This window comes from Pantherophis guttatus, chromosome 4, assembly GCF_059756535.1.
Source record: "Pantherophis guttatus breed Tessera chromosome 4, ASM5975653v1, whole genome shotgun sequence".
Lineage (NCBI taxonomy): Eukaryota > Metazoa > Chordata > Lepidosauria > Squamata > Colubridae > Pantherophis > Pantherophis guttatus.
Window position 1 is genome coordinate 4,772,376 of NC_142066.1, and position 12,340 is coordinate 4,784,715.

At 45.4% G+C, this 12,340-nt stretch overlaps 1 protein-coding gene across 1 annotated transcript in view; it reads left to right on the top strand.

Annotated features, from left to right (window-relative positions):
* The window catches only part of LOC117658222 (myosin-6), a 76,492-nt gene that overhangs the window by 23,187 nt on the left and 40,965 nt on the right, over window positions 1-12,340 (top strand). The window contains exons 13-17 of the mRNA XM_087891684.1: window positions 776-894; window positions 6,376-6,525; window positions 6,633-6,803; window positions 8,779-9,088; window positions 10,905-10,978. Coding sequence (XP_087747810.1) covers window positions 776-894; window positions 6,376-6,525; window positions 6,633-6,803; window positions 8,779-9,088; window positions 10,905-10,978 — 824 coding nt within the window. The remainder of the gene's footprint in view (window positions 1-775; window positions 895-6,375; window positions 6,526-6,632; window positions 6,804-8,778; window positions 9,089-10,904; window positions 10,979-12,340) is intronic.

Below are 12,340 nucleotides of genomic sequence, written 5' to 3' on the forward strand. Positions count from 1 at the left end.
GGAGGAAGACAGATAGAGATGGTCTCCTCTGAGTGTCTTGGAAGAAGAAGACTTCTATGGAAGGAAGAGAAACATCAGAAGAGGAATATATCACAGGGTTGAGAACCTGTTGTGACCGAGGCTTCCTGAGTCATTAAAACACACAAGTAGTCCCAAAAATCTCTTTTATTGCAACAGCTGTGAATTACATTCATTCACAGCTGAGTCCCAATTAGTTGTAAAAAGTCCTTCAGGAGAAGTCCTTCGGGATAATCACCAATCTTTATCTCCCTTGACACTCTGCCAAAGACCTACTTGGCAAAGCCATACTGAGTCCAGAATCAAACAGAGATGCCGACTGGGAACAGAATTAACAACGTTGCTTTCCTGCAAAGGGCCCATGTGCTTTTGCTCCTCTTTTAAGCCTTATGGGAGGGGCCAATCATCTCCAGGCCTTACTCCCGAGTTGTCCCTTTTGTTTTAACTGTTCGTGCCTTCTGGCAGCTCTGCGCATGCGCGCACTAGGAACAGGCTCCTCTTGTTCCTCTGCCTCTCTGCTGTCTGACTCTGGAGGCTCCGGAATTCGCGCATCGCTCCCAGATGGCCCTGGGCCCATCTCTGCCTCCGACGCAGAGCCCTCATCCAAGCCTTCCCCAGTCTCCAGGACTGTCCCATGGTCCTCCCCAGCCTCCTCACTGTCCAACTCCGCTGCCAGCTCCGCAGGCTGCTTGGCGGACCACAACAGAACCTTTCTGTTCCCGTGAAATTTGCTGGAACCGTTTCTTTCATTCTCCAGACGCAGATAAATCCGCCTACTTGATGGGTCTCAACTCGGCCGACTTGGTCAAGGGGCTGTGTCACCCCCGAGTGAAGGTTGGCAATGAATATGTCACCAAAGGGCAAAATGTCCAACAGGTAAGGATGCTTCCTTCTCCTAGACTCAGTCAGAGTTGTCCAACAGAGGAGTCCTTGGACTTGACCAAGCTTATCCCCACGGCTGCCCCAATGGAGAAAACAGCATCTGTTGAACTTCCGCCTGGCCATTCTTAAAAGGGCGCATTTCCTCAGTACAAAAGAGGAGCACTGGGGAGAATTTAGTACAGGGGGTCCTTCGACTTACGACCGCAATTGAGGCCAAATTTTCTGTTGTTAAGTGAGGCGTGTTTTGCCCCATTTTATGCCTTTTCTTGCCACAGTTGTTAAGGGAATCACTGCCGTCGTTAATCGAATAACATGGTCGTTAAGTGAATCTGGCTTCCCCGCTGACTTTGCTTATCAGAAGGTCCCAAAAGGGGATCTCGTGACCCCCCGAGACCGTCATAAAGATGAACCAGTTCCCAAGCATCTGAGTTTTAATCACAGGAGCAGGGGGGGTGCTGCAAAGGTCGTCCCTATGAAAAACGGTCCTATTTTTCAGTGCTCTTGGAACTTCGAACGGTCGCTAAACAAACTGTTGTAAGTTGAGGACTACCTGTATTGGAAGATACTGTCAAAGCCCCTGAGGGCAGGACAAGAAGCAACGGGTGGAAACTAATCAAGGAGAGAAGCAACTTAGAACTAAGGAGAAATTTCCTGACAGTGAAAACAATTAAGCAGTGGAACAGCTTGCCACCAGAAGTTGGGAATGCTCCAACACTGGAAGTTTTTAAGAAGATGTTGGATAACCATTTGTCTGAAGTGGTGTGGAGTTTCCTGCCTAAGCAGGGGGTTGGACTAGAAGACCTCCAAGGTCCCTTCCGACTCTGTTATTCTATTCTATTCTATTCTATTCTATTCTATTCTATTCTATTCTATTCTATTCCATATTTTCTATTCTATTCGATTCTATTCCATTCCATTCCATTCCATTCCATATTTTCTATTCTATTCGATTCTATTCTATTCCATTCCATTCCATTCCATTCCATATTTTCTATTCTATTCTATTCTATTCTATTCTATTCTATTCTATTCTATTCCATTCCACTCCACTCCACTCCACTCCACTCCACTCCATTCCATATTTTCTATTCTATTCAATTCTATTCCTTTCCATTCCATTCCTTATTTTCTATTCTATTCTATTCTATTCTATTCTATTCTATTCTATTCTATTCTATTCTATTCTATTCTATTCTATTCTATTCTATTCCATTCCATTCCATTCCATATTTTCTATTCTATTCTATTCCATTCCATTCCATTCCACATTTTCTATTCTATTCTATTCCATTCCATTCCATTCCATATTTTCTATTCTATTCTATTCTATTCTATTCTATTCTATTCTATTCTATTCTATTCTATTCTATTCCATTCCATTCCATTCCACTCCACTCCACTCCACTCCACTCCATATTTTCTATTCTATTCGATTCTATTCTATTCTATTCGATTCGATTCCATTCCATTCCATTCCATTCCATTCCATTCCATTCCATTCCATTCCATTCCATTCCATTCCATATTTTCTATTCTATTCTATTCTATTCTATTCTATTCCATATTTTCTATTCTATTCGATTCTATTCTATTCGATTCGATTCGATTCCATTCCATTCCATTCCATTCCATTCCATTCCATTCCATTCCATTCCATATTTTCTATTCTATTCTATTCTATTCTATTCTATTCTATTCTATTCTATTCTATTCTATTCTATTCTATTCTATTCTATTCTATTCCTGTAACCTATTTTATTCTGTAACCTATCCTATCCTATCCTATCCTTCATTCTTCTCTTTTCTCCTCTTCCTCTTCCTCTTCCTATTTCTATTTACTCTAGTCGCCCCTAGTCCTTCTTTTCATTAAACTAGACCTATCCAATTCCTGCCACCGTTCTTCATGTTTTAGCCTCCAGTCCCCTAATCATCTTCGTTGCTCTTCTCTGCACTCTTTCTAGAGTCTCCGCATCTTTTTTTTTTTATTAATATCGTGGTGACCAAAACAAAACTGGATGCAGGAATCCCCAAGGATACTCTTGCCAAGGCCTTATAATTTTTCCTTTCGCTTTGGAATGACGGGCTCAGCAGAAGGCCTGAAGCTGGGGGTTTTGGGGGGTGGGGAGCCAGGCTCATCAAACACCTGTCCCACCAACGGCCTTCAAGCTATGTCCGCGACAGCTGGAACCGAAAACACAAAGCAAGCCACAAATACACAACAGCTTTCCAATCCTGGCTGATAGCTTTATCTCCTTCTTCTAAGGCCGTGATGGCTCAGCTCTGTGGGCCACTGCTGATTTTGGGGCCTTCTGGGCCCACGGAAGTCGGGAAAACAGGCTGTTTCCGGCCTCCGGAGGGCTTTCGGGGTGGGGTGAGGGATGGGGAAGACCGTTTCCGCTCTTTCCAGACTCCTAGAAAGGCTCTGGTGCCTGGGGAGGGTGAAAAATGGGCCTTTCGGTCCCACCGGAAGTCAGCAGTGATTCCCTTAACAACAACTCCTCTGGCAAGAAAAATCCTCCGCCGGGGCAAAACCTCACTGAACCACTATCTCGCTTAGCAACGGGAAATTTTGGGGTCCATTGTGGTCGTAAGTGGAGGACTACCTCTATTGTTAAACAATTTTGCAAAGCGGCGCAATTTTTTTTAAAAAAAAAAAAGTTAGCCTCGATTTCATGATTCCTTTTTTTTTTTAGTAATTTTTTTTTTTAAGACAAACATTTAATATATCAATCCTCCCTTCCCTGTGATATCTCGGTGTTATCTTCTAGGCTTCTTCTCCATCTTCCACAAGTTTCTTCTATCGTCATATTCATCCAAACCCTTCTACCATTTCATTTCTAAGTCAATATTATAATCATCATTTGTACACAATTATAGTATCAGTCATTTATATCTCTTTTCCAACCAACTATAAAAAATAATTCCATGTTTTGAAGTATTCTGATTCCTCCTTATCTTTAATCGTCAAAGTTAATCTATTCATTTCTGCATGTCTAAATTTTTTTGTATTTTTTAATTTAATTTTAATTTAATTTCCAATTTATATACCGCCCTTCTCCCTGAGGACTCAGGGCGGTGTACAGCCAAGATAAAAAACATAGAATACAAATATTAAAACATTTAAAAATATATATAAATTTTGGCCCGAAAGTTAAGAATCACAGACTAATTAAAAGAATTTAAAAATTTCTTCTTAAGCCAACCCGGCTTGCTGAAAAAGATGGGTTTTCAGGGTATTACTTCTTCTTCCAAAGGTATTTTCTCTGATCTCCAATTTTGACCATTCACAATTGTTGCAGCTGTTATTACATGTATAATCAAATATACATTTTCCTTACTAATTTTTTCTGGAAAGATACCCAGTAGGAACAACTCTGATTTAAATTCAATACGTTGTTGTATCATTTCTTCCAGCCAGATTTTAATCTTGTACCAGTAATTTTTTGCTTCGGGACAAGTCCACCACGTATGGTAATAAGATCCTGGTGTTTGATGACATTTCCAGCAGTTAGCTGATTTATCTTTAAACATTTTTGCTAACGTCTGTCTTTTTTTTTATTTATTTATATCCCATCTTAAAATCCAGATAGATTTTATTGTTGCACTGCAGGGGTTTAGATCGAAGTATCAATCAATGGAGGGATGCTTGCAGGATTAGGAGAAGTTTGCTATTCTTAAACCCTGATTATTGGCTTTAGGGAGGCGACGGTCCAACTGCGGCGGAGTTAAACCAACATTGGTTTGAGCCGATCTGGCTCTCGTGTTCTTTCAGAAGATTAAAAAAGGGATCGAAACGCCAGAGGGATTTCTAAATCGGGCCCATTTGAGGACTGGAAAGGGCTTTTAAGAGAAATGGGGGTAGCCTTTTTTTCCGTGTCCCACAATGCTCTGGCAGAGCAGAATCCTGTGGCATTGTGGGAAATTAGGAGTTGGGAGGGGTCCTGGGTGCTCTCTGAGCTTGGCTGTTGTTCGCAGATGTTTTATTACCCATTGAAATTACCCATTGAGTAATGAAATGTCTGCAAAAAAAAAAAAATCAAACTCAGAGAGTACCGAGGACCCCACAGCCCTCCTCCTCCTCCTCCTCCTCTTCCCACACTCCCTTCTAGCACTGTTGATGTTCCCTAGCTGGGTCGCGAAATGTCTGCAGGAAAACAACCAAGCTCAGAGAGTACCAAGGACCCCTCATTTCAAACCCGATTTCTGGAACAAACCAAGATAGGTAGTTTCACATCGAACTCCTAGCCATGAGCTAACAGGATGTCTAGACTCGTATGTTTGGGCTAAGCCAGAAACAAACCATGATCAATTTAAGAGTCATGTGTGAACCGATGAGCTTTCAGCTTAGCTATAGAGCAGGAAAACTCCTCAGCTCCAGAGTGGATTAGATTTTTTTTTTTTACATTAGATTTTGTTAATCCCACTTTTATTAATATTTTATACGTAACTCAAGGTGGTGAACATACTTAAGACACCTTCCTCCTTCTATTTTCCCCACAACAACAACAACCCTGTGAGGTGGGCTGGGCTAAGAGAGAGTGACTTGTCCAAAGTCGCCTAGCCAGCTAGTCATAGCTAAGGCGGGACTAGAACTCACCATCTCCTGGTGATGGGCAGAAAAATCAACCAGCCTGCTTTCATTCTGAAGGCGGGATTAGAACTCACTGTCTCCTGGGGATTGGCCCAAGGTCACCCAACCAGATTTCATGTCTAAGGCGGAACTAGAACTCCCAGACTGGCTCAAGCTCACCCAGTTGGCTTTCATGCCCAACACGGCGCTAGAAGTCACTGACCTCTGGTGATTGGCCCAAGGTCACCCAACCAGCTTTCATGTTCTATGGCAGAACTAGAACTCCCAGATTGGCTCAAGCTCACCCAGCTGACTTTCATGCCCAACACGGCGCTAGAAGTCACTGACCTCTGGTGATTGGCCCCAAGTCACCCAATCAGCTTTCTGTTCTGTCCCGGTCCCACACACGCACCCCCACAGACGGCCCGGTCCCACACACGCACCCCCACAGACGGCCCGGAGTTAATAAGACACACGACAAAGTCTTTGAAGATAAGGCTGTCAGCAACCCAGTGGCAATTACTCCCTAGTCGTCCCTTTTGCTTTAGCTGCTCTTGCCTTCTGACAGCTCTGCGCATGCGTGCACTAGGAACAGGCTCCTCCTGTTCCTCTCCCTCTCTGCTTTCTGACTCTGGGAGCTCCGGAGTCCACGCATTACTCCCAAATGGCCCTGGCCCCATCTCTGCCTCCGACGCAGAGCCCTCATCCGGGCCTTCCTCAGACACCAGGACTGGCCCCTGTTTCTCCCCAGCCTCCTCACTGTCCGACTCCTCTGCCAGCTCCGTGGGCTACTGGCGGACCACAGCAAGCAGGGGGTTGGGCTAGAAGACGTCCAAGGTTCCTTTCCCACTCTGTTATTTTGTTTCGCTATGCAAATCCATGATCTCTCCTGTCCACCCATCCAGGTGTATTATTCCATCGGGGCCCTGGCCAAGTCCGTGTATGAGAAAATGTTCCACTGGATGGTGGTCAGAATCAACAACACTTTGGAGACCAAGCAGCCTCGGCAGTATTTCATCGGCGTGTTGGACATAGCAGGATTTGAGATCTTTGACGTAAGTCTGTCACAACGGGGTCTACAGGGAGAAGCGTGCGACTCACATTGGTGGGTTGACTTTGGGTGGTCCATAATTTTGTTTTCCCCCCCATTCCCCGCTCCCAGTTCAACAGCTTTGAGCAGCTCTGCATCAACTTCACCAACGAGAAGCTGCAGCAGTTCTTCAACCATCACATGTTCGTGCTGGAACAAGAGGAGTACAAGAAGGAGGGCATCGAATGGGTCTTCATTGACTTCGGCATGGACCTCCAAGCCTGCATTGACCTCATTGAGAAGGTACCTCGCTCTTCTCCAGGCACTGTTTTAGCCTCCAGCCCGCTAATCATCTTTGTTGCTCTTCTCTGCGCTCTCCGTAGCATATAAAGAGAACCACTACAAGATGTGGTACAGATGGTATCTAGCCCCTGCGAGATTAGCGAGGATGTATGCAAATCTTGATCCAACGTATTGGAAATGCAAGCAAGCACAGGGAACCTTCTTTCATGTCTGGTGGCTTTGCCCAAAAACTAAGAAATATTGGATAAAAATAAAAATTTGGATTTCAGAAATAATTGCGGAGGATATTGAGCTAGAACCAGAAATTTTTTTGTTAGGAATGCTCAAACAAAACATTAGAAAGGAAAAAAAGTACCTAATATTACATATAAGTACGGCAGCTAGATTAGCCCTAGCACAAGTTTGGAAAACAGATCAATTGCCAACGGAGCAGCAAATAATTCAAAAAATTTACACATGTGCAGAAATGGATAGATTAACGTTGAAATTGAAAGATAAGGAAGACTCTCAGTATTTTAAGATATGGGACAGCTGGTATGAGTGGATAAACCAATGGAAAAGAAGGTAAAGTCAAAATTTAGTAAGAAATTAAAAGTAAATAATTATACACTGTCATTAAGGGGGAAAAAAAGGGAAAATAAGTTTTTGTATATATGTGTACTTATATACATTATATATACTTTATTTGTTGTTTGTTGATATTGTTGACTGTATTTTAAGGTTGTGAATGTTTTATACAATTTTTTTTAAATCTAATAAAGTTTGTTTTTAAAACAAACAAACAAAAAAAAGAAGGTAAGCTAGGAGAATGGGGAAACCTTCTATCATTGGTTCTCCGAAACGTATCTCAGATGAGCTTCTCTGAACAACAGTTGGGTTATTTGGAGGACACAACCAGAGGTGGGATTCAGCCGGTTCGGACCGGCTAATTTTACATCTGATTCACCGAATTCATAGTTGCAAGGATTGGCTGGCCCCTCCCACCCCACCCCTCCCAGGAGTCTCCACATGGCCCATTTTGGATGCCAGGTAAGTGCAGGGCCTGTGCGGAGGCTCTGGGAGGGCAAAAAACGGGCCTCCTGGAAGTTCTGGAAATATGAAAACGGGTCCGTTTCTGGCCTCTGGAGTCCGGGGCAGGCCATTTTCGCCTTTCCAGAGGCTCAAGGAAAGCCTCCAGAGCCTGGGGAGGGCAAAAAACGGGCCTCCCAGAAGGTCCAGAAATCCGGAAACAGGCTCATTTCCAGCCTCCGGAGTCCGGGGCAGGTGGTTTTCGCCCTCCCAGAGGCTCAAGGAAAGGCTCCAGAGCTTGGGGAGGGCGAAAATGCCCCCTCCCCCTGCTGTGGTGCAGGAGGCCGAGTAGGCCACGCCCACCATGGCCATGCCCACCCAGCAACCAGGCAGAGAACCGGTTGCTAAAATTTTTGAATCCCACCCCTGGACACAACCCCTCGATAACTTGAGGGCGGAAGAAAGAGGTTCCAGATTCTAGGACGATCCGATTCTTCTAACGGAATAATAGAGTTGGAAGGGATTTTGGAGGTCTTCTAGTCCAATCCCCTTCTCCAGCAGGAGATCCCATACCCTATCCCATTTCGGACAAATGGTTGTCCAATCTCTTCTTTAAAAACCTCCAGTCAGCAATTTAATAACAGATTCGCCCAAACCGGCTGAATCCCAAACATTGGTTTGTCCCAAAGATGCTTTTTTCTTTTTTTTTTTTTCAAGAGGCAACTGGACTTCCTGGATTTTCTTTGAAGACTTTTCGTTTTTCATCCAAGAAGCTTGAAGAGCTGAAGAAGCTTCTTGGATGAGAAGCGAAACGTCTTCGAAAGAAAAACCAGAAAGCCCAATTGAAAAAAAAAAGCTCCTTTGAGGACATCCTGTAAAAAGGTTGCTTAGACTTCCGGGAAGGTTAATATTTTCCATCTTTTCTATCCTCATTGTTGTCTCTTTCATCTCCATCTTTTGGAGCCAGCCTCTGGGCATCATGTCCATCCTGGAAGAAGAATGCATGTTCCCCAAAGCCAGCGACATGACCTTCAAGGCCAAACTCTACGATAACCACCTGGGCAAGTCGTCCAACTTCGGCAAAGCCCGGAACACCAAGGGGAAACCGGAGGCGCATTTTGCCCTGGTCCACTACGCTGGCACCGTGGACTACAACATCAACGGGTGGTTGGAGAAGAACAAGGACCCTCTCAACGAGACCGTGGTGGGCCTCTTCCAGAAGTCGGCCCTGAAGCTCCTGGCCACGCTCTTCTCCAGCTACGCTGGCAGCGAAGTGGGTGAGTGTCAGTGCTTCAACGCTGGCATAGAGAGCAGAGGAGAAAGAGAGAGATGAGCTCTGAACTTTTGCTTGCTAAATCCCTTTGAAGTCGGGTTGTCGTGGAAATGAAGGGGGGAGACATTCCTGGGAAATGACGAGACAAGAAGTCTGAAGAATGACTTGGAAGATAGCCAATGAGAAGCAGAGATTTGGGGATCGGAAAGGGAGGGATTGGGGGGCAAAAGGTCAGTCTTGTCCGCATCAAGTCATGATCCGGTGGCTGTGCTCAATTAAAGAAAAGATTTCCTTAAAGATTGGCAGTTTGGAAATTCATTTAATTTTGAGATAGCATCGAAGTCTGACAGTGAGATTGGGGACGGAAAGAGGAAAGAGAGAATTTTGTCATTGACTGGCTTGAAACTTCTGCTTCTCCAGAGGTGGTCTTGACCTGGAGATGCTCCAAAAACGAACATCTGAGGACCTCTTGGAGATTCGACATTAATGCCTCTCAGGAATTATTGGGTGACGGGGATTCAGGGTTAATGAAGGTGGCTCTTTGCTCACCAGCTTCTAATGTTGAGGTCCAATGGGCCTTATTTTCTGCTGTTGAGGGCCCTCACCATCCTGGGAATGTCCTGGAGAAGGCGAAAGGGACAATTGGAAGAGACACAAACCAGAATGTGGTGGAATCTAATTTAGAAAGCTATAAATCAGGGATGAGGAAGGAAGGAAAGGAAAAGGAAAGGAAAGGAAAGGAAAGGAAAGGAAAGGAAAGGAAAGGAAAGGAAAGGAAAGGAAAGGAAAGGAAAGGAAAGGAAAGGAAAGGAAAGGAAAGGAAAGGAAAGGAAAGGAAGATAGAAAAAGGGAAGGGAAGGGGAGGGAAGGGAAGGGAAGGGAAGGAAAGGAAAGGAAAGGAAAGGAAAGGAAAGGAAAGGAAAGGAAAGGAAAGGAAGATAGAAAAAGGGAAGGGAAGGGAAGGGAAGGGAAGGGAAGGGAAGGGAAGAAAGACAGAAAAAGGGAAGGGAAGGAAAGGAAGATAGAAAGGAAAGAAGAGGAAAGGAAGATGGAAAAAAGGAAAGAAAAATAGAAAAAGGGAAGGGAAGGGAAGGAGAAAAAAAGGAAGATAGAAAAAGGGAAGGGAAGGGAAGAAGGGAAGGAAAGGAAAGGAAAGGAAAGGAAGATAGAAAAAGGGAAGGGAAGAAGGGAAGGAAAGGGAAGGGAAGGAAAGAGAAGGAAGAAAGAAGAAGGTAAGGAAAGAGAAAAAGGAAAGGAAGAAAGGAAAAGGAAAAAATGAAAGGAAGATAGAAAAAGGAAAGGAAAGGAAGACAGAAAAAGGAATGGGAAGGAAAGGAAGATAGAAAGGAAAGAAGAGGAAAGGGAGATGAAAAAAGGAAAGAAAGAGAAAAAGGGAAACGAAGGGAAGGGAAGGAGAAAAGAAAGGAAGATAGAAAAAGGGAAGGGAAGGGAAGAAGGGAAGGAAAGGTAAATAGAAGAAGGAAAGGAAAGAGAAAAAGGAAAGGAAGAAAGGAAAAGGAAAGGAAGATAGAAAAAAGGAAAAGAAAGGAAGATAGAAAAAGGAAATGAAAGGGAAGGGAAGGAAGATAGAAAAAGGAAAGAAGAGGAAAGGAAGATAGAAAAAAGGAAAAGAAAGGGAGATAGAAAAAGGAAAGAGGAGGAAAGGAAAGGATCATAAGGGTGAGGGCTAGTTTGTAAGTTGGCTGCCCTAACTTTGGTCGCTAAACAAATCGTGGTAAGTCGAGGACTCCCTGCGCTTGGGCAGATGAGAGAGAGTCCTGCGACGGCCTCCTTCCGTCAACCTTCTCTTGTTCCCTCAGGCGGAGAAGGCGGGAAGGGCAAAGGATCCAAGAAAAAAGGCTCCTCCTTCCAGACGGTCTCAGCGCTTCACCGGGTACGAGTCGGGAACCCCTGGGGGGAAAAGAAAAATGGGTTCTAGGTCGCCTACGAGGGGGAGCCGTGGGGAAACCGTGGGGCTGGGGGCAATCCTAGCAGTTGGGGAGAACCCAGAAGCTCCCAGAGGTCCATCATCTCCTTTCTGAGGAACGCAGGACCTCCCGGGGGGCAGAGGGCCAGGGTTCCGGAGCGGACTAGAATCCACAGCTGGAATTTGGGGACATTGTTGTGTCGCAGTGTTGTCCGAACTTGGCGTGCTGACTGGGGAATTCCGGGAGTTGAGGGCGACGCAGTTTCTTGGCCAAATGTTGGTTTCTACGTTAACTGGGGTTTGCAAGGAGAAACACAATGAACATTTCTCTCTGTCTCTGTCCCTGTCCTTCTTCTCCTCCTCCTCTCTCCTTCCTTCCTTCCTCCCATCTTCTTTCCCTCCATCCATCTCTCCTCTCTCCTTCCTTTATCCCTCCTTCCCTCCTTCCATTTCTTGTCTCCCTTCCTTCCTTCCCTCTCCTCTCCTCTCACTCACTCTTTCCTCTTCTTTCTCCTTTCTCCTTCCCTCCTCTTCTTCATCTCTCCTCTTTCCTTCCTTCCTTCCTTCCTTCCTTCCTTCCTTCTCCTTCCTTCTTTCCTTCTCTTTCTCCTCTTTTCCTCTCTCCTTTCTCCTTCCCTCTTCCCTCTCCTCCTCTCTCCTTCCTTCTGTCCTTCCACCTACCCACCCACCTTCCTCCATCTCCTCTTTCTCTCCTTCCTTCCTTCCTTCCCTCCCTCCCTCCTCTCATCTCCTCTCCCTCCCTGTTCCTTCTCTCCCTCCTCTTCTCTCCTTCCCTCCCTCCTCCCTCCCTCCCTTCCCCCTCAATCTCTTCCTTCCTTCCTCCTCTCATCTCCTCTCCCTCCCTGTTCTTTCTCTCTCCTCTTCTCTCCTTCCCTCCCTCCTTCCTCCCTCCCTCCCTCAATCTCTCCCTTCCTTCCTTCCTTCCTCCTTCCTTCCTTCCTTCTCTCTCTCCTCTCTCCTTCCCTCCTCCCTCCCTCCCTCTCTCCTCTCTTGCCTCCCTCCCTCTATGTCTCCTCCTCTCTTTCCTTTCCTCTTTCCTTCCTTCCTTTCTTCCTTCCTTCTCCTTCCTTCTTTCCTTCTCTTTCTCCTCTTTTCCTCTCTCCTTCCTCCTTCCCTCTTCCCTCTCCTCCTCTCTCCTTCCTTCTGTCCTTCCACCTACCCACCCACCTTCCTCCACCTCCTCTTTCTCTCTCCTTCCTTCCTTTCTTTCTTCCCTCCCTCCCTCCTCTCCTCTCCTCTCCCTCCCTGTTTCTTCTCTCTCTCCTCTTCTCTCCTTCCCTCCCTCCTCCCTCCCTTCATCCCTCAATC